The sequence below is a fragment of the Uloborus diversus genome, chromosome 1 (assembly GCF_026930045.1).
Source record: "Uloborus diversus isolate 005 chromosome 1, Udiv.v.3.1, whole genome shotgun sequence".
Classification (NCBI taxonomy): Eukaryota; Metazoa; Arthropoda; class Arachnida; order Araneae; family Uloboridae; genus Uloborus; species Uloborus diversus.
The window spans coordinates 123,766,930-123,789,531 of NC_072731.1; the positions used below are offsets into that span (position 1 = coordinate 123,766,930).

Genomic DNA, 22,602 nt, shown 5'->3' on the forward strand with positions numbered 1-22,602 from the left:
CAGATCTGATATTTAGTAAAATAGATAAATAAAGTTCAAATGCAGCTCTACCTAACAAAGCTGTAGGCAAACAAAGATATAGAGAAAACTATCAAAATCTATTTGGTTACAAAGGAAGAATCTACTATGGGGGTTTACTGGATAATCCATTTAAACTGTTGTTATTAGTTTAATAGTGATCTGGAAGTCCTTGTTTTAATTTAATAATAAAGCAGTTTTTCCACTGGTAAAACCTGAGAGCTTTGTTTGCAAGGCCAGACTAAGGCATGGGCATATGGGGCACGGGCTCAGGGCACCAACATTTGGGGGGCACCAAATCTAAAGGTAAGAGTTTGATTTTGGACTTATTCCATATCGCACTATAGCAAGATGTAAATATTAAATCTAGAAAAAAAATCCCTGTAAAAGTTTTATCTCTTTGGCAAATCCCAAAACCACTCCAAGTTTGTTCTATATTTACAATACATTTTAAAGTTATACCATAGATAATTTTGATGTTAATAGCTTTTTCTAACAGGCAAAGTTTGACAACATCTTATACTATTATGTTTAGTTATCACAGTTGTTATGTCACTTCTATTTTTTGTAATATAAGGCACCACCATATTTAGTACAGATATGTTAATATGCAAGTACCAAGATATTTCACTACTTTTGCATATAAAATAAGCTGGGGGGGGGGGCACCAAATAAATTTTGAGCCCAGTGTCTTCAAAAACTTTAGTCGGGCCCTGTTTGTATGTCATCTAAGTTAGAGTAGCAGAGAAATTGTTGTGCGTACCAGTGGCGCCGACTCCATGGGGCTTGAGGGGGCCAGAGCCCCCTCAATAGTTTGTTTTGGGGGGCAGAGCCCCCTCAATAATTTAAGAACATTATTTGTCATATTGTGGTTTCTAAAATCACAAAATTATGTTAGTATTTTTTACTTTCCTTGTTTGAAGATAGTTACATTGTAAAATACATTCAGTAATGAATTAAAACAAATAACTATTGCTGTAGTAAGCAGGTTAATTGAAAACGAGTGGTGTGAATAAGGATAGTGTTACGGTGCTGAGAGCACTCATAGAATTTGTCCCAGTGCGCAAACCTTCGGATGAAGTCTGTCGTCGGCGGCTATCTCATCTAAATAAGTGTTGCTGATCTGGAAAAAATATATCAGGGTTTGATTTGTATATTTAATGGAAGGCGTGATAGTTGTCTTCAATTATTAGAGTTAATGAAGTTATCTGTTTATTAACTTTTTTAACTCTATTAAAGCATTAATTTTGAGACATTATTTTTATTTAATGATCTCTGGGCCTTATTCAAAGCAAGCTTAAATTAGTTATTTCACTTTTAGTAATCAAAGTGCGACATCAATCTTTTATGCTTTATTCTTTTAATGATAGTTTAGATTTATTTAAATATCATTTCAATCTTTTCAGAGCTATATATTCACTGCTAATAGACTAAAAGTATAATTATTACTGTAAATTAAATTAGCTTTTCAAAAAAATACCATTTTTCTTTTTTTTTTCAAAGCCAAAAAATGTGTCGTCTTGTCGATTTTCTCAGAGTGTCGATTTACCGAGAGTCGAGTTTTTGGGGTTCTAATGTTGATCATGTGACTCTAAAATGCTTTAAAAACTTTAAAACTCACTATTTTTTATCTCAAATTTAGAAAATTTCAACTGGCAAGGCCCCCGTTATGGTACCCTCTCCCCAATAGTTGTTTTGAATCGGTGCCACTGGGAGTGCCTTTCCATGCAACTCAAGTGCACTACCTTGTATAGTGCCGTAGCCTAGCTATGGTACTGCACGTCTCCCTACAAAATAGAACTGTAAAATAGAAGCAGAAAATTTGTGTACCAATTTTTAGATTGTTTTACTTTGAAAACGCCCTGTCACATATGTTTGTTTGTATAAATTATACACACCAGAAAATATGTAAGTTGGCATTTTCAAGGCACAAAAATCTGAATTTTTTCGGGGGGGGGGGGGGGCTCCGTGCTTTAACATACTCCCTAAACCCCAGTGACATCCGGCCCCCCCAATAATTTTTCCAAGTCGGCGCCCCTGGTGCGTACAGTACACTATAACAAAGTTCGAGGTGAGTGTGTACGAGGAGAGGATGTATAGTAACTCCAGCCCATGTAATGTTCATGCATAGTTGGTGCAACATCTGTCATCAAGTCGATTCAGCTCGTTACATCAATGAAGTATTACCCAGTTTGGTTAAATAGGGAAAGAGCTGTGTTATACATAGCATTCAAATGTTTGCTAAAAGTAGCTGCAACTAGAAAACTAATTTAGTTTTGGAATCGTAGTTATTGATATTTTTAGGCCTTCACTCCACAAGCTATTTGGCTTATTGGGAATTTATGATCTATAGGGTTTGGATTTCTGAGGTTCCACTGCACATTGAAAACTTAAACTGCTGTGGTAACTAAAGTCAATAGAAGGAATACTTTAAAATATCAACAACTGATATGGCTACAATGAAATTTCAAGGTCTCTCTAAACATTATTAATCAAACATGCTTCTCAACTGACAATGCTTCAGTTATCTAAAGCAGGGTTCACAAAAGAGGAAAAATTGTGGGTGAAAAAATATAACCCCCTGTTGAAATTAGAGTGAGGTTTTTTTTTTTAATTGAGAGATTTTTTTTAAAAATCGCAGTACTTAATTCAACAGATGTGGCAAAATTGCCAGAAAGTCCCGCATCGAAATATTTTTCGAGTGAGATTTCTTTTTAAATTGTGCAATTCTTGTGCTCTATCAGCAATCCTGATCTCTATTGCATTTTTTAATAAAAAGCAATTTTTAATCTCAAAAAACTTACTTTTGGATATTCTTCTGAAACACCTTTTCTAAAAAGAACATCACCATTTACAGCAACTGCCCAGACAGCCACATATTCATTTGAACCAGAGTCCATTTGCAAAGACATATCTATAAGAGGAGTATTTCCTAATTTTGCCCAAGGACCACTTGTTGATAATCTGCACTTCCTGAAATTGCAAAAGATATTAAAACAAAACCTTTCAGAAAAACAAAACTTCTTTAACTTATACACCAAAAGTAAAACTTTGATATTCTTAAAAGTCAGGAGAATTTTTTTGTTTTTGGTTTAGTCATGTACATCTTGTGCACAAGAAAAGTTTTTTTGAAACTTTTATTTCATTATACAAATTAACAATTTATTACTTTTTTATGAAGCTATTTCTTAAACCAGCATTTCTTAAATTGTGTTTCTCCGAACCCCAGGGTTCCACGAAACTTATATTAATTCTTTTTTTTTCCCTTAGAACATTGAAATTAGTCACTTAAAAATAAGGTTTTGTCGTAAGTGCTTAATAAATACTTTGAACGAATAAACGGCTGAGAAAATATCAATAATAGATTAAAATCCCATCATTGTCAATGTATGGCCTTCAATTATGCTAGTTCTAGAATACGATTCTTTTATTGAAGTGACATTAGATCCTGCATTACGCCAGAATTGAAATTCATGTCATTAAGTGGGTTTCTGGGGAAATTAAAGGGATGGATGTTCTTAATAGTCTCAAAATTCCGTGTGAGTACTTTTACTATTTTTAATTAATGTACGTTCTCAATGTATAACTCAAGAAAAAATAAATCAACAAACTTAATGCTGCATCTGATCTAAGAATGCAACTTTCATCTATAAAGTCTGATATTTTGGATGTATCTGCCTCATTAAAATAGGTACCACTCATATTGTTAAAATTAATAATTTAAAATTTTGTTCAAAACAAGTTGCTTAAAGAAGTTTAAAGAAATTTTATGTTTAATTTGAAAATATTTCTTTAAATAAAACCCTTTTAATGCAAAAAAAAAAAAAAAAAACCTTTTAGAATGTTGTATTCAAACTACAGCACTGAGAAAAAAACTGGGGGTTCCACGAAAAAAAGTGACATTCAAAAGGGTTCCATTAGTTAAACAAATTAAAAAACGCTGACTTAAGCTGTTGTCATTTGCAGCATAGTAAAATTTTTCAAGTCAATATTTAGTAGAATTAATATTTCTTACAGTAATGATTGTGCTCTGGAGAAAGTCAGAATCACTGGACTTTTTGTGATTCACGGTCCGTAAGCTTCAAGGGGATTCAGAAAATTTGGAAAAGTGTGGATACAAACCATAAATTTTAAAATTTATAACAAATGATGGGGGGGGGGAATGCCAAAATGTGTCAAATTTAGTTCTTTGCCATAGCCTGCATCAAAAATATAAAAATCATGGTTCTCACGTTTCTGTAGCATATTACTTAAGATAAATTTTTGTGACTCACATGTTTCATATATTGCTGTTTGTTTAATCCCGAATGCAGTAATTTTGGAAATTATTTTGTATTACTTGCGTTTATCTCACTTCTTCTGCATATTGTTAATCTGTTCAGCCCAGAAGGAAACAAAACAAAAAAAAACACTACCTCTTTTTTTTCCCCCTTTTTTGCCCTACTTGTAATTGAAAATAAAAAGTTGTTGTAATGAGAAATCAATAGTATTTTTTTCTTTTAAACTTAAAATGTTGTTGTTGTTCCTGATGCCCCTTGGAGCACCCAAGGTAACAAAGGCATTAATCAATTTTTGAGGCTAATATGAGCGGTTTCCGTTTGACTGAGCCCCATTTTAGGTGGAAGTACGACTTTTGCTCAGATACATAAGACAGATAGCACAATTCAGATTTGTTACAATACAAGGAAATCAGAAGAACACCCAGGGCAGTTAGGCGGGAATCGAACCTGAGCAATACCGCTCGGCCACCGAGATCCCAAACTTAAAATAGTTGTTTCTTATAAAGTTAGAACAATACTGTAAAACAGTACAATCAAGTACTAAATTTCAGAGACTGGAAAGGCCAATTTAAGTGCCTTAAATAATTTTAACTGTTCTCGAGTCCTTGAAACGAATTAGATGAGTCTTTGAAATTCCTAAGCAAAGTGTGCTTCAACTTTATTTCTTATCAAGTGTATAAATTATGAATTGTCCAAATGGGCCTATTTTCAAATCTATACACCATTTCTTTTAAAGCATTTTTTTACTATTGATCATTTTGTATTTAATTCATTGTTGTATTTGTCGGTGGGTTGGAGGCGTGATCAAAAACTGGTTGAATTGAACAGACAGCCAAAGCAAGCAAAAACCAATGCATAATCTTCTATTCTTTCTCGCTTTTTCTCTCTGAGAACTGCTGTAATTGATTTGTCAACCCGAAAACAATTTTTACTGTGTATTATCATAATTTGCAAAAAAGTGTTTTGCTATTTGTCTCCGAGATTTCAGTAGTTCCAATTACCTTTTCTAAGGCTTCAAAATGCAGAATTTTATATTTATTTCACAAAAATTCCTCTGTGGGAGAAACCCCTGGACCCCCTAAAATTGGACATATTCTATCCCCTACTTAAAAAGGACTCCATTTTCCACCTTAGACCTTATTTATAATGCATGGGGGGGGGGGGGATTTTAAAAAATGGCCTTTCTTCCCACCGATAGAAAAGTTGACCAGACTACTAAAGAGACCCAAACCCTGAAAAAGCTTAGAGGCATGCTAAGTCTAAATCCAGCCAGTTGTAATCAATACAACTGATAATGCTAAAAAAAAAAAAAAAAAATGCTGCCCCCCCCCCCAGGAACTTAGTTCTAAATCCGCCTATGCATCCACATTTGGTTGGATGCCAAATTTTCAAATCATTGTGTTATACTTAGCAGTTCATCAAAAAATTGGTTAACTTTTATGAATTGATTTTTTTTTTCATTTATCCTCGAGACATTTTAAAGCATTACTCTTACTACAGTCGAGTCCCGACTTACGCGAGGCATGCGTTCCAAGACCCCTCGCGTAAGTCGAATTTTCGTGTTGTGGAAAAGGGTATGTGTAAAAACTTTTATAAACATACCCGATTATTTCATACACTTGTAAACACCACCTCATACTGTTAAAAACCATTTCTCAACTATACGTTACTGTTTCTTCCATAAAAAACCTGAAATTTCATTCATATTTTAAATTTAAAAAAAACTCATTTTATTCAACATAAAATACTGCATCGATGCATAAAATCAATGATTAACAGGAAAGAAAGACACAAAAGAAACCAGTATGGTACGTACAGTATGTAGTAAGAAAAACAAATGTTCTATAGTTTTACTGTACAAAAGATCTAGTAATGATATTTGTAAATTAAAAAAGCAATGATGATGATGATTTATGCCGAGTGATCAAACCGTTACTTATATATTTTTAAATGCACAATGCAGTTGCTTCACTAGTTCTTCTATCTATGGCAAAACCCATCTTCCTGGTTTCTTAAATTCACAATACAAGAGCAGCTTCCATTTTCATAATTTTTGCATTTTTCTGAGATACTACTCGGTGAACTTTTATGGAGCTATTTACTCTTGACTTTTAATTGTACATATGGACGATTCACTCATACCTAATTGTTGTGCTACTTTTGACATAGTTTTTAGTTGTTCAAGCACATAATCTTTAGCTTTTCTTTAATTGTCAGAAACTTTCTCTTTTTCTTTTAATCTTCACAAGATGAAACATCGCTCTTAGGCGCCATTATATTTCAACAACTTTCACATTTAGAATGAAAAAAAAAATGGAAAATGAGGAGTAGTTTTTTGTATAAGTGATGCATCAGACTAGTATGGTGTCGGAACTTCAACTCTCAGTAATGCTAAAGGGATGAAGGTCCATTTACGGAAAAAAAGTAGTCAATAACAAAGCCGATACTTATAGACCACGATTCCCTTCCGAAAATTTTCGTGTTGCGGACGAGAAATTCTCGTTACATCAAAAATTATTTGCTGGTGAATAAAATCGCGTTATAGTCATTTTGCGTAAGTCGGATCGCATTGTAGCGGGAGTCGACTGTATAGGGACTCTAACTCAGACAAGCTATCGATTCTTCTATTTTTCAGCCTTGTGAAACGTATGGTACCATCACGAATCTGGCAACACTGGAAAGAACAACAACAGCGAACAGCGGTAAAGTAGGAGCAAACTAACGCAGGTTTAAGGGAGTGAGAAATTAAATTTTATGAGAAACCTGCTTCATGGTGCAATTTGAGAGCTCTACTAGCGTTTTCTAATGAATTTTAGCATTGCCGCTTGATTAAGCGAACATGAGAAACCCTAAGAAAGAAGAGAGGTGGGGGGGGGGGGTGAATTTCTTCAGATATACCGCCCTGGCAGATACAACGCAGATGTTAAATTTCAAATTTAAACCACGTACAAGCCATGGCTTATCTACCTGAAATTACGGAAGCTTCTTTTAAAATGACTGAAATCCGCAAAATCCTAAAATCTGCACAACCACTTCTCCCAAGTTGTACAGATCTTTGACCCTCCACTGCATATCTAACTTTTACTACCAGATAGAACCAGTTCAAGAAAAATGCGATAATTATTTTTAAATGGACAATACTCGAAATGTTTTCAAATGTTTCAAAAAACAAAGCTTTTTTCAATTTAACAGAGAATTAAGAAATCGTAATGTTCATTACTTTTATTAAAAACAAATGAAACTATACAAATAAGTAAAAAATGTAAAAAAGCTATCAGAAACCAACTAAACAATTGAGCTTACTAGAAAATTAAAAGGCTGTATGTATAGTTATTTTTTCCAACACGTTTATGTATTAAAATTTTAATTTATTACCTTTGATGATTCAAAACAGCAGCTTGAAATTACAAAAGAATATTTTGCATGTATAACTCAACACTTGGGTGTACACTATCCGAGTGAAAAATGAACCTACACATGATATCTGCTCAGCCTGAGTATGAAAAGTGAACATTGCTTTATGTAAACTTGCACTGAAATCAAAACACAGACAAGCCTGTAAATTAGTATCTTATAATGCTACAAATAATTTTTTTAAATGCGACATATGCACCTGTACCAACGGCGCCTTCTTACATAATCTGTAAAGCGCTTGTATCCATGATAAGATCTAGGAAAATCAGTTGCATATTGCCAGCCTTCACTATCAACTCCACCAGGTGCTTTGTAATCAATACACCAATCAGAAATCTGGGGAGAAAAATTCCTGCATTAACATTCCCACTGCAAGCAGAAATGAAAGAAATTGTTTAACATACAGTTCATTCACCAATCTCAATACATAAATAATCATTACAATAAACCACAATTACATTTTAAATACAAAATAGAGTTGAAGTCAATTTAAAAAAAATGTTAACTATTACAACAATATTGATGTGATCAGTTCATAAACTCAGATTCAGACTAGTGGCTATCCAGAAAAAAAAAATGATATTCTAGTTGAGAGCAAAAATAACATTTACTGCTGATTTAAGATATTTGAGCACTCCATGAGGATTCAGCATGTTAAAATGAAGAAATAAAAATTAGTAGAATATATTTCCTTATCTGAAAATTGTTATGAGAAAAGAGCATAAAATTCAAGTAAAAAAGCCTGAAGTGCAAAAATGGAAGAGGGGAAAAAAAAAAAAAATCCCAATAATAATTTAATGAAAGAATAATATATAATTAAATTGAAAGTAACCTGCTTGTCAACTGTGTACTATGGCATAAATTTACAATTTACAAAGTAACTTAGTTACATTGCACTTATTTACAAACACTAAACACTTTAGTCCTTTCTAGAAACATGTTTTCTACGAATTAAAAAATGACACTATACAATTACAGTTGGAAGTCAACTGCTTCAATTGAAATCACAATTATGTTACTTGATGTTGAAATATTTCAGTTGAAATTAATTATTATTATGTTATTTGATTATAATAAGTTTCACAAAGAAAAGAAAGTTAAATGTGTGCCTGTAGCCACATGATTTTATATAAGGGGCAGTCTATCAATAATGTTGGGGACAGGAGAATGTAATGTGATAGGCTTTCTCAAAGTGCATAATAAATATACATATAACACCAAATCTGTCACATCCTTCATCCTTATCTTGCAGTTTCTTTCATGAAGACGTTCACTGCTTTTAAAAAACACACTTTTAAGTGCAAGAACAACACCAATCTCAAAATCATGTATTGGAATGCTGGTGGCCTCACTCAAGGCAAGTTCACATAGTTTAAGACCATAATTTATGTGAAACCAGCCGTAAACAGCATTTCTCAGAGTGATGCTGTTGGTCCCCCATTGAGTCAGGGTTGGCAAGTTTCTGCCAAGGCGGTTAAAACCACTGGTAGAAACCGGTTAAAACCAGCATGGCAAAAACCACTTTCTGCCACTTTGCGGCAGAAACTGGCAAAAACTCACAAAATGAAAAATTAATTCTTGATATACAACAGAAAATGCATGATAAAAATAATTGTTAATCAAAGTACTGTAATTTTATTACAAAATGCACAAATGAGAAGTTTTAGAATATTCTTAAAACAGAAGAGCTAGCAGACAATGCATCTAGGAGCAAGCAATGTTCGTGAAACTTTCATCTGTTGTATAACTGGTCCACCATTGCAGTAACTGGGGTTGCGGTAAAAATTTGACTGGAAAAATAAGTTTTGAGAAATGGGGCCAATTTGTCTTGCAAAGCTGTGACATTAGGTACAACATTTAGTCAAGTAAAATTCTGGCACTTTCTTCTTGAAGCACATGACATGATAATTTCAATCACAAACAATTTAGAGGAAGCATATAAGTGAGCAAATTACAATCAGTAATGCCTGTTTAATTCTGTATGTCACTCCTCTTTCCTAAACACCCCTGTATGATTTTTTACCCTTTGTTAAATTAATCCAAATACTATGAGCCTCTGCAATTGGAAAGTTCCCTTTCTGAACTAAATCAAGGGTACTAGCATGGGGTTTTATTTTTTTAAATGATGAAATGATGTTTAATTTTTAAGTTTACTTAAACAAATATCATTTACTAATTACTTGAGTTATTAAAGACATTTTTAAGTTTTTGCCAGTTTATGCCGGTTTTTACCGGTTATAACCAGTTTCTGCCACTAGCACGGCAAAAACTAGTTTCTGCCGGCAGAAAGCCAACCCTGCATTGAGCACTACAACCCAAATTCAAAATAATAGAATATAAGAACTGCTTGAACAAAACTTGTCCCTGAGTCGGGGGAAAATGAACGCATGCAAATTAAAAAGAGTGAAACTCATCATTTATGAATGGGTAAATCAATTTAAACAACTTTTCAGATATTATTTTAACAACTTATGGATCATTAACACATTGGAAAAATAGATAGATTTTTTTATATAGGTCAAAAAATTAGAATAATCTGTTCATTCAATGTGAATTTTAAAAAGTAGTGAAAATATTTGCGTACCTGTTAATCGATAGTTTGTCACAAGCATGGAACTTGGCGCCTGGATAATTTTACGCTCTTTTAAAAGCCTTTTATTGCTCAAAACGGGTCATCAAGGTGATAAATAGAAAAAAACAAAGTTACATAATGTATCATTTCTTAAAGTTAGAAAAAAAAATCCTACTCAATTCAAATTAACATTTTACAATCTATGGCATGTAAGATTTTAAAGGAATATTGAAGGACTGACCAACTTAAAAGTAACCGAAGTAAACGAGGTAAAAAAATTGTAACACCTGGCAGAGATGAACCCAAATTAAAGTAAATCGTCCAAAATAATAATTGAAAAATGCTTCTTTTGTCCATAAGTGTTGGAAAAAATGTATAGTTATTTTGTCCACGCCAACTACACTTGGACGGATACATAAACTGCAGTTTTTATTGCGGATCTACGAGGTGAGACCAAAGATAAACATGAAGCAGAAACGTGCACAACCTTCCTGGAGCATAGAAAAACTCATACAGGAGCAACCAGGTTGTAAATGTATACTATTCAGTGATGAATCTTTTTTTGAAATATCTGTGAACAAAAAAAGGTATTCGTGTTTTGACGTTTAAAAAGAAAAGCGTATTAGAAATCTTGTGTAAGACGTTCTCTCCAATTCGACACATCCTTTTTGGTTTGTGGGTGCATGAGGGCTGCTGGAATTGGGAAATTATATATATCTTAAAATAAAATAATGCGTGACTTACACTGTTTATCAATAATGCTGCATGATACTTTATCTGAGGCACAGCAGTTACACATGTTAGTAATACATTTTATTTTTCAGCAAGATTCTACACCGTGGCATGTCTCTAAATCTACTCATAGATTTCTAACAGAAAGAGGAATTTCGTATTAAACTGGTCAAGCAACTTTGCCAATCTCAATAGGATCAAGAATTTGTGGTACCGTCAAATCTAAAGAAAGCTGTTCAAGAGCTGGTACCCGCCAACAAAATCGAGCTCATTGCCGCATTGATGAAAGTATGGAAATTGTTAGAAACGATTAATAAAAACAGGTGGTAGAATCCGTGTGTGAAAGGATTAAAGCATTGAATTCAGCAAAAAATGACGCATTCTAGGATTGATATTGTTTTTTTTTTCTTTTTTTAAAGTGTTTTTTCCCCCTTTACTATGAATATTCTAATTTTTTGACTCAATCTAAACTTTCATCACTATAACCTTTTGGATTATTCTGTCTAAGGTTATTTTTAATTGAGTATATGTGAAATGAAAGGCACACTTTAAGGTCTAAGAAAGGTGGCACGTTCATTTAAATACCTAATTTGCATTTATATTTGGTTAGAATCAACTTTTTTCTAAAAAGTGAGAAGTATTCCATTATTTTGAATTTGGGTTGTATACTCTGAAATAAATATCATTCCTTTTCTCTACTACAAATTACCTCTGAAATTGTTGTTTGAGCTAGAAGCTCCCATACTGCTGATACATTAATAAAAAAACTGTACGAAAGGACTTGATAGAAGCTTTTGAAGTTTGCGTTTGGAGAATTTCTCAGTTTTAGTATTACCTTTCTCTATAACCCTCAAAGAGGAAACCCAATCTAAGCAGTCTGATTTTAGACTGGAAGACTGGAAAAGACTTTTTCATGCTTGGAGATTTCAACATGCCCTCCCAGCGATGGAATTACCAATAAAATTATCCAATCAGCAGTATACTTGAGGATTTTATTGACTCAAAGCAAATTGAATAACAGTCGACTCCCGCTAGAGCAAGATTTGACTTGCACAAAATGGTTATAACACGAGTTTTTCACGAGCAACGAATTTTAGGGTAAAAGCAAATTTCTAACTCTTAACACAAAAATATTTGGAAAGAAATCTTGGTGCTAAGTGCTGCCTTTGTTATTTACTACTAAATATTGACTTTGTGAATTGACTTTTATCCTGTTAGCATCACTGACTGCGCAAGTTCCCACATACCGCACTAGTCTAAATATCACTTTATTAGTGTGTATAAATAACCTCTCGCCATTTTTCATTAATTTATCATAAATACAATAGGTGATTAAATATTGTGGCTCCTAGGCACACTGTTTTATCTAAGGTTTGTAAAGATGGAAACAAAAAATGAAAGTTAGCGACAATTTAAGAAAAGATAAAGATTCTTGATACGCTTGATCAACTAAAAAGTGGATCGAAGGCCGCACGACAATTAGGTATGGGGGGGGGGGGGAGTGAATCTTCCATAAGTACAATTAAAAGTCAAGAAAAGGCAACCCGTATATGTTCAAAACTTAATATAAAGCTTGCAAAGTAGTGTCTAAGCAAAATGCAAATAGTATGAAATTGGCAGCTGTTCTTGTATTGTGGATTATAGAATAGAGATCATGAAAGAGAGGTTTTTACCATGGATGGAAACGTTATAAAATTCACGCCAAGCTAATCTATTTAAATATGTATTAGAATAACGGTCTGCTTGTGCAGCATAGATCATCATCTTCAATTTTTAAGTTATAAATGTAACGATAAGTGTATCTACTGTACATTACTATTATAGTGCAGTACTTTATTACTACTACATACTGTATGTACCGTGCAGCTTTACACTGTGTCACTTTGTCGGGGACAGGAAAAAACGTCCTGAGCAAAACGTCCCCGGATGAAACATCCCCAAGGAAAAATTGTTCCATAGGTAAAAATGTCTGGTTGATCAAAACTGAGATAAGTGTTTTACCATTTCTGGTGAAGAATTGACTTTTGTGTAGTATTTGTTTGAATACTCAGTTTTAAGGCAATGTAATAGCATCAATGCATCAAAAATACTGTCTCCCAAACAAACATATCGCTGCATCAAAATCATGAATAAAGAATTTTCCTTACATACTTCTACAAATAGAAGTTAATACCACGAGTTTTCAAGCAAATAGAATGAACATGTAAAAGTGGCTCTTAAAAAACTGGTAGTTTCCGATGATTAATACTCAAACTTATAATATATATAGTTTTAATATTTCGTTGAAAAATGTTACTGGTGGTTGCTTGACACCATATTAAAATCGTTTTTTTTTTTTTTTATGATGAAGGCTAAATAAAGCCGTTAAAACATTGGTGGAATAAATTCTGTCTTGCCTATGTGTGATAAAAAGTAAGAAACCACGTAACCCCAGCAACTGGCCAGTTTACTTCACGTCCCGGTAAAAGATAAGTTTGATTATAGATGACCAAAGAACTCTAAATATAATTAATAATTTCTGCAACCTCAGAGCGAGACTGACGTTGAAATATTGCGATTTTCTGTTTATTACTGCCTTGTATGTAGTCCACATGCAAACGCAATTCTAAAAAAGTAAAAAAAAATCATCTGTAATTATTTACCAGTGTTAAAAGAGCGCGCGTCCTATTCTTCGCATGCGTCAGACAATGATTTACTTATCTCCAGTAAAGAAGCGATTGCGTGGATTACGTTAGTCTGGTTTTGAGCAGAGCCGGATTAGCCATGGAACAGATGTAGCAAGTGCTACGGGCCCCGTGCCATGAGAAAAATTCAAAATGAAGTAACATCTAAACACTCTAAAAAACAAACAGGGGTGTGTAGTGTGTACCCTTTCGAAAACTTGCTACGCTATTGGAAGGGGGTAGGAGCATTCTGTTGTCCCGGCTGAACATTTCAGAAATGTGTCAAGCCCACATATAAATAAAATGCATTGAGTATTTTATTTATGCATAAATTAGAATTTATTGTGTTGCTCGTACTATGATTTGCATTTATTAGTATTAATTTAGTTAATTATTAATACTTTTTACTTATGAGACCAAGTTTGGATATGTTATTTCAAGTGGTTCATTTAACCTGATGTAGTGGGGCGAATTGTTTTTAGTTCTTCTTTTATGGGATGTGATTGCCTGACTTACTCTACATTGATCTTTCTGGGGATGCATTGACTCCATTGTTAATTACTTCTTGATATAGTGAAAAACAATGAGAACGTTGCGTCTCCTAAAATATACATACATTGATGCTATATTGTTAGCATTATTAAGTTCCTTTTAATCTGAATTACATGTGTGAATGTATGTTGATAAATACGGGAAGGTTATTTATTAAAAATCTGAGATACGACTCTGACTTTGCAAAACGAGAAGATGCTTCCAACATGTTTGTTTATTTCTTTTTATTACAATTCGCATTTTTTCGGACATGGGGCTTACAGACGTGAGTCCTATATGCTTTTTGTGCCAAAAGTTAAGTGAAAATTGTAAAAACATTCCCTAGAGAGCGAAAAGATCGGTTTTGATGATTTAAAAAAATATTTCAAGGGGGAATAACCCTGTGAGTCTCCAAACTTGCCCCAAATGCTCATGTTTCGAACTTTGCACCTCTCTATATCCTCAGAAGAGTGTAAATGGATGATATAATGCTCTCCTCCTCTCCAAATAAAAATAACCATGAAACTGTCGAAAAATGGAAAAAAAAAAGGGGGGGGGAGCCTTGCCAAAAGGTGGCACGGCATTGGGTAAATTGGTGGCTTAATTTGAATTCAGCGGATATTTTTACATAATAATCAGCAAGAATTATGTCAGAAGCATTTTGAAAGTTTTTTTTTTTTTGCTGCACACTGTGATAAGAGTAGGCCAATTAATAGCAGCTCTTTCACTGCTCACAAACCAAATCATATTACGTATGGCTTTCGTAGCAGACGCCGTCTTCCATATCATTGATTTCTACAGAATCATGTTTACCAAAATTTGGTTAAGTTGAAATTCTAATTTAAAACAAGAAGTGCGAGATGGATTTTGGCGACATTTTCCCTCAATTCAGAACATTCTTACTTTTTCCTTTTAAACTAAAAACAATATTTAAAACCCACTAAAACCCTTTCTTAATTAAATATATTCAGCCAAATGCTGCTAAAATTTTAATCGATTGCGTAAAATGATAAAAAACTTAGCTTCTCAATTTTGTTTATACGGACGTTTTTTAATGGGGGGCATTTTTTCCAAGAAACGTTTTTCCAGGGACATATTGCTTTGGACGTTTTTTCCTAGAACCCACTCTGTCTCACTGATGTTTGATTTTGTGCATCGTAACAGCATTTTATGTTGAATAATGCATCTTTTTCAAGAATACAGTAAAGATTCAGCTCTCTCTATGTGAGAAACGGTAATATATAGTTAAAAAACGGTCTAAAACAGTTTGAGATGTGTTTAAAAACTGTCCAAATTAATTGGGTATGTCAATTAAAAAAATTATATACATACCCTTTTCCATAGTGCAAAATTTTGAATTACGCGAGGAGTCTCGGAACATCTTGCAAGTCGGGATCCAACTGTAATTAAAAGCACTGATGTCTCCCTAATCTTTCTTTCTTTTAAGGATGGAACTTCACATCCAGATCTATTATTGGCTCACCCAACTTTGACCCCTCTCCTAATTAAGCATGAACTTTTAAATGCCCCTGGGGGAGAGAGTCACAAAATATTTATGACCGACATCACTAAACCTAAACTTAAAGACAAGCCCAAAATCACTCATTGGAATCTCAAAAGAGCAAATTGGCAGCATACCCATTGCCAATGTCCAGAAGGAAGATGGGTATTTTCTTTGGTGCATTCAACTCTTCCAGTGACATCACTCCACATGTAACGATCTGTGGGTAAACCTTTTGCTGTAAATCCAGATAATGGATTCCATCTTTGGTTTTCATAGATATATAAACATCTTACATCTGACATAGGTCCAATAGCAGAATTGCAACCTGGTATACCTGTTTGAACAATAATTCCCAATTATTTAATGCAAAGATTAAAAAAAAAAAAAAAGCATAACTGATGTAGGGTTGGTTGGGGTAAGTGGGTCACCCCCTTAAGCCTGAAATATGGATAAAGTTTTCAAACTTTTTAGCACTGATCATGTTAAATTTCATCACAGTGATTGGTTTTGCACATATTTGGGATTCATGGAATTTTTTCCTGGGTCATAGCAGTTAATCAAAAAAAAAAAAAAAAAAAAAAAATCTGATTTTTTCCCCCCCGAGTTAGAAGCAACATTTTTCAAAAAAGTGTTTCCAGGTTGGTTATTATTATTTTTTTATGATAATTAATTTTTCACGTATAGTTTAACCTAAACTTCATACAGCAACAAGAATTTTTGCATAAAATATCATTAATAAATGTTTTGGAGGAGGGGTCCCACTTACCCGTACATTTTTGCTATATGGGGTAAGTGGGTCCCCATTTAATAATGGGAATTTCAAAACCAAAAGCAACTTGGATTAAATATTTGTAATGTTGAAATACAAGACAACTATTATGACTTAGTAGGAATTGATAGTTCAGCTACAAAAACTGCTAAAGCTGCTGATTATGTATTTGTGAAACATACATGAAAGAAAATCATTAAGATTTAAGAAGGTCTCATGGTTGATGTTGATGATATAAATCAATAAATACTGTTCAATTTGCAAGAACGAATAGAAATAGTGACATATTTTATTGGCATTGTGCAGACGATGTTGGGATAATTACTGAGGATGAAACAATAACGGTTTTTCCTTAGCCAACTTTACATAGATGCAGTCATTTAGTGTTTCCAATTTCTTTTTCAACTTATAGTTTTGGAAAATTTACTTAAATTGATCTTATTCAACTGTATTTCGTTCATTAATTATACCTTTATATGTAAAAGTAAAATATGTACCTATAGGCTTTCAATAAATTTCAGAAATGAAATTGTTTTGCTTTTCGTTTTAAAATTTTCCGTGATACTGATTTAAAAGACAGTAAATATCTCATAAATGGATGCAGGGGCGGCAAATAGGGGGGTCAAGAGGGGGGCGGTCGCACCCCCAAATTTTTTGAGCAGAATGATAGAAAACGGGTGAATTAAATTTATGTGAGTCGAAAATCCATGTTCATTAAAAAATAAATCTCGCTGGTTCTCAGGAACTACTTGATGAAACTCGACACATTTTCAGACTGGAAAAAGTGTTTTTCGTTATTTGGATGATGATTTAGAAATTTATGAAGTATTTTCCGGCCTTTTCAGAACACAGAAAACTGATAGAGAACCATGGTTAATTTTAACTAAAGAAGACATTTCCTCATATAGGCTAAATATTTTATGCTTCTGTATCCAGAATGGTGTGTCCAATATAAGAGGCTTGTGCAAAGTGGTATGGCTGCAAGGTTTTCGCAAGAAAATTCCTTGATATTTTACATTCACATTTACGTTCATTTTTTAAGTGTATATTTATTTAATGAGTGTTCATCGCTTTCTTCTGCTAGAAACACGTTTCAGCTGCTCAATGCATTATATGCTTTCTCTCATAGAAACTTTTTAAAAATGCATGTGATCATTGAAAAAAAAAATCAACAAATACCTTTTATTGGGCTTTATAACTATGCAATCTCGAAGTGACACACGATGGTCTTCAAGAGTTAAAACCATAAGAATATTTCATTATAACTTCAAAGCAGTGATTTGACGACTGGAAAATGATTGCATAACTATTCTTTCCAATGGTGAAAAACCTCATGCCCTTTTTCATGTATGACTTCGTTTGAATTTTTATTCAATTTGTTAGTATTAAAGACAGTTTTTGAAAAATGCTTTACTCTATCAAAACATCTTTAATCCGCTGCGCTTAATTTTTGGACTAATCAAACCACAATTCAATCTACAATTGATCTGTGCACCATACTACTATAGTTCAATCTACCATTGAAACTGAAAATGGATTTTACATAGATGTATATTTCAATCAATCGTGAAACTTTTCAAAAAAAAAAAAAAATTCTTCCTCCGAGCCACTTTTAAAAAGGCGCAAAAAAAAAAAAAAAAAGTGACAAAGATCCACATGATGATGCGAAGTCAAACATTGATTTTTCAATATTTTGTATGAAGTAATAGATTCAGTTTCGAATGAAATTAACACACGATTTGATGATAATTATTTTTCTGTATGGTTGGCTCTATATTATCTGGATTGGATTTTGAAAACGAAAAATAAAATGTTTCAATTGAAGTAAAATTTTCAGCATGAGGCAGGAAAAATTACAAGCAATATACCTAAAAACTAGTTATCACATCCAGAGACTGCAGTTTGTCCTTGTAATGGACTCATCAGTCTGGAATAGTAAATAACAGAGCTGGAGGCAGATGACGTCTCATTGAAGCTGAGAGCGCCCACAAGACTAGATTATTCAATGATGAAAAATTAAGCCCCTCACAAGTTTTGAAGCTGCCTATGTGATTTTGAAGACCAAGATATAAAAAGCGTTTTCATACATAACTTTGTTACTTTAATTGTTTTTTAACTATTTGAATTAGCTCAGCTAGCAGAGAAAAATTTTTTTGTCTCTGGAGATTAAAGACTTATTTTCGAAGCACAATGGGCAAAAAAAAAAAAAAAAAATCTATTTAGCTGTACTGGCAAAACAGCACGGCAGTGTGCACTGATAGATTAGTAATAGGATTCCCCGCTCTTTCGAATTTCAAAAATCGTGCACTAATACTTTTCCAAAAGGTATAAAAACTTTAGTATCGAGATGTTTTGTATGATAATTTATTAGAAAGTGAATCAAAATTTTATTTGTTTCTAAACACTAATTTTTATTCATATTAAACCGATTTTTTGACCACTTCCTGTTAGCTAATGTGTGTTTGGGACCGCACTGTGGTAATAAAGAAACTCGACCCCCCAAATGAAATGCTGAAATGCCGCCCCTGAATGGATGCATTTACAAAATATAATTCTCACTAAAAATTTACATACTTTATCATGTAAGACCCCTTTAGCCCTTTTGTAGATATGTTTCATTTAAATTCAAATAAAAGGGAAGGACCCACTTACCCCTTACTATGGGGTAAGTGAGACACCACTCTGATTTTTTTAAAAATATAACTGTTAAGAATATTTAAAGCATTATTTTAGAAAATAATGATGAATTTTTGTTTATTAATAATGTCCAAGATAAAATAAGACAATAAGTTTAAATTTTTTTGTTTCAAAACCTTTGTATAAGGTTTCAAAAACGACTATTCTTTTCTAATTTAATACATTTTGTTACCAGAAAAACTGATGAATCATTAACTCCTTTGTTAAAGGTGAAACATGCATTCTTATTTAGAAATTTAAATTCCAAGAAAAAATACTGGTAATTTAAACTGGCACATTACAAGTTTGAATAGTAATGAAATTAATATGATTGGATTCATTCACATCTCTTTAATACTAGGCGTCAAATTTAGAAGTAAATAGTATTTACAAGGATCAGGATAATAGAACTTCACTTCAAAAAATTTCTTTTTACACCACATAACTTTATAATAAGTACAAAGAAGCTTTAAACACTAGTAGTAATAAAACATTGCAAAATATTTTTTTACAACTCACCATGATATGGTCCTCCACCATATCCTTTTGTGTATACATATGCTGTACAATTGTAACCCAAGCCCCATGTAATTCCACGAGGGCACGTTTCGACAGTCCTTAAATGACCACCGCCCAGCAAAGTCCATTTCCTTTTCAAATATAAATATCTTTCAGTAAAATGCAACATTAATTAAAAATAAAAAAAGGAAGAAAAAGTACTGAAAATTGAGCACAAAAAAGGAGCCTCAAGAATCAACCAACAGCACATTCATTGTTAGTAAGCACTTCGAAGTAGGGAAAATGTTATCTCTAAATTAATTTTTTAAAGAGTTTTTTTGCCAATTAGTAGCCCAAGTAGAACCAGAAAAAAAAAAAAAAAAAAAACACAAAAATTACAATCCACTTAATAATAAGGGGGAGGCAGGCACCAGCATGATAGAGTGGGTTAGGTTTTTCTGTACATATGTAATTTGTAAAACCTTATGAGTAAAGTTTTCCTCACTTATAAAGAAGATGAAAAAGTCAATCTAACCTAACTTTCCTATGTTTCAAAGATTCAACGTTTTCAGTGGCTGCTGCAATGGCATAATTAGATTTTACAAAATAGTTGGATAACCACTGGTAATTTTTCATAATAACAGGTTAGCATGATGAAATTAGTTATGACATTGACCATGAAAGATGTTAATCAATGATTTGGGGGGGGGGGGGGGGGGGGGGGGGGGGTTTGCATGTGACCTGAGCATGGAAAGTTGCAAGTCTGGATCCCTCATAGCATAAAGAGCTACACATCTTAGACGTTAGGATTGCAGAATAAAAATGATTTTAATTATGTGCATTTTAGGATTTTTAAAGATTATTTAAAAAAATATATTCATAATACCAAGAAAATAATTACAGTGATTTAATGCGGCAGTTAATTTTAGTTTTATAATTTTTCCTCTTTTGGGAGTGGCATATGCGCCTTGTGCCTCCCCCCTCCAGTTTATTTGCTGCTGATAGTGTCTTCCGAGGTCAAAATCATTTATGAGGAATATGCCATATTGCAAATTGCAGTAAAAACTACATGCGTATGTTTCAGCATCACACAGAACCTTTATCACAATACATATGCACAAAACTGTGCTTTCTTTCTTCCCCATACAATCCAGATTTAAATGCAATATCATTTCAAACTTGAGTCTCAATGAATTATTTTCTAAAAAGTAACAATAAATGAGGCAGTGAGAAGCAAAGGGATTTAAGTGGGCATTTTCAAGTTTTGAGTAAAACATGTTTAAAGATAATGTCCTAAGTAGGCTTTCATTGAATTTTTTTCTAAATCATGCTGTACAGCAGCACCTGCCAGGGCTATTACTCTTATCTCTTACCCCAAGATAGAAGAGTTAATTTCTCCACTTACATTCCTTTGCTTCAAATAAAAACACAATTTTGCTTTTTTTTTTCTTTTTAATTTAAGTTAAACTAGGACTTCTTTGCAAATTTTAACAGAGATAAAAATGATACACTACATAAATTGCTGAAAAAATACAGTCAAACCTCATTAACGTGAAATTCAAGGGACAATAATTATTTCATGTTAACCAGATTTCATCCTTTTTGATTAACTATTAAATGATTGTTAACTCACGGGACCAAACAAATATTTCATGAAAAGCAAAATTTGACGTTAAGCGATTTCGTGTTAAAAAGGTTTGACTGGATTGCATATTTACAAGCGAAAAGTTATATTGCATAAATCAAGGAAGAAAGCTTACATATTTACAGGTGGTTCAACTTCTGTGGCAGATGATGCTGTATGAACATAGACATCACCATTAACTGTTGTTGACCATATAGATCTGTTTACAGGTACTCGAGATATTTGATTCACGTTTCGGATTGACATATTTAAAGTAGCAAACTAAAAAAAGAAAGAATTGTATTGGTAGAGGGGAAAAAAGCGCTAAGTAGCATTATACCTTACTGCAGTGGTTTCTGACCGGTGGTTTGCAGGCCCCCTGAGGGTTCGGGAGAGGTACAAAGGGGGTTTGCGAAAATAATATTGTAATGGCGGAAATTTTACATGCTTGTTTGAGATGAAGTCTTAAGTTCAAGCAGTTTTTTGTTCATCATTTGTTTATTTGTCTCTGGCACATTCCTCTCTCTCTTTGCATTAAAATGTTTGCCTACTTGTTGATATATTTTGCATCTAAAAATTAAGTCTATCATTAAAAGGCGTAAGTTCTATGGTTTTCATTGATAATGATAGATCTGAAGGCATGTCGAAAAAGTTCCACTTCTGAATGCAATGTATTCAGATGAAAGAATATGAATGTTTTAGTTTTCTCAGAAATTCAGAACAATTCGATTAAGCCTGATGGAAACATAACACAGACCATATAGAAGTGTCTGAAGCATCTTTAGTTAATTTCGATGTTTAGTTTCTTCGCTATTTGCGTGCGACGAAGCGCTATCACACTTCTCTTGGTATGAAGTGCGATCAAAGATTGGACACTCGACGACTGGTTTTCAGGTATGGCAAGGAGAACAAGTGTAAATAGAATGAAAACTAGTGCTTCAAAAAACTGATATTCAGAGCTATGGTCGCCAAGTTGGACTGGAGATTCTTGGAATTTGCATAGGGGTTACAATACTAAGAATTCTAAGAAAAAGTGGGGAGAAAGGAAGGGGATACTAACCACCTGTTTTAGTTCCCACAACAATGATAACAAAACCTAATCGATTCCAGATGTTATCTAGTGTATTTACGGAATCTTGAAACTCAATTTACACCCTCTTCCTGGGGCCGGATTCTTTTGAAACTCAGTTGCACAGGCTAAGTTTAAGCAAATTAATTTAAAAAAAACGCTGTGAACTACTAGGAATTTTTCAATTTAAAGTTCACATTTTTTAGTCTTGGTCAAATCAATCTGCGGCAAAAAAAAAAGGGAAAAAAAAAA

At 33.2% G+C, this 22,602-nt stretch overlaps 1 protein-coding gene across 1 annotated transcript in view; it reads right to left on the reverse strand.

Moving 5' to 3' along the window:
- Nucleotides 1–1,060: 1,060 nt before the first annotated feature.
- Nucleotides 1,061–22,602, reverse strand: part of LOC129234716 (tectonin beta-propeller repeat-containing protein 1-like) — a 67,286-nt gene continuing 45,744 nt past the window's right edge. Inside the window, exons 12-17 of the mRNA XM_054868739.1 lie at nucleotides 21,418–21,563; nucleotides 19,679–19,809; nucleotides 15,849–16,048; nucleotides 7,912–8,048; nucleotides 2,823–2,991; nucleotides 1,061–1,141 (exon numbers count right to left, since the gene is read on the reverse strand). Coding sequence (XP_054724714.1) covers nucleotides 1,061–1,141; nucleotides 2,823–2,991; nucleotides 7,912–8,048; nucleotides 15,849–16,048; nucleotides 19,679–19,809; nucleotides 21,418–21,563 — 864 coding nt within the window. The remainder of the gene's footprint in view (nucleotides 1,142–2,822; nucleotides 2,992–7,911; nucleotides 8,049–15,848; nucleotides 16,049–19,678; nucleotides 19,810–21,417; nucleotides 21,564–22,602) is intronic.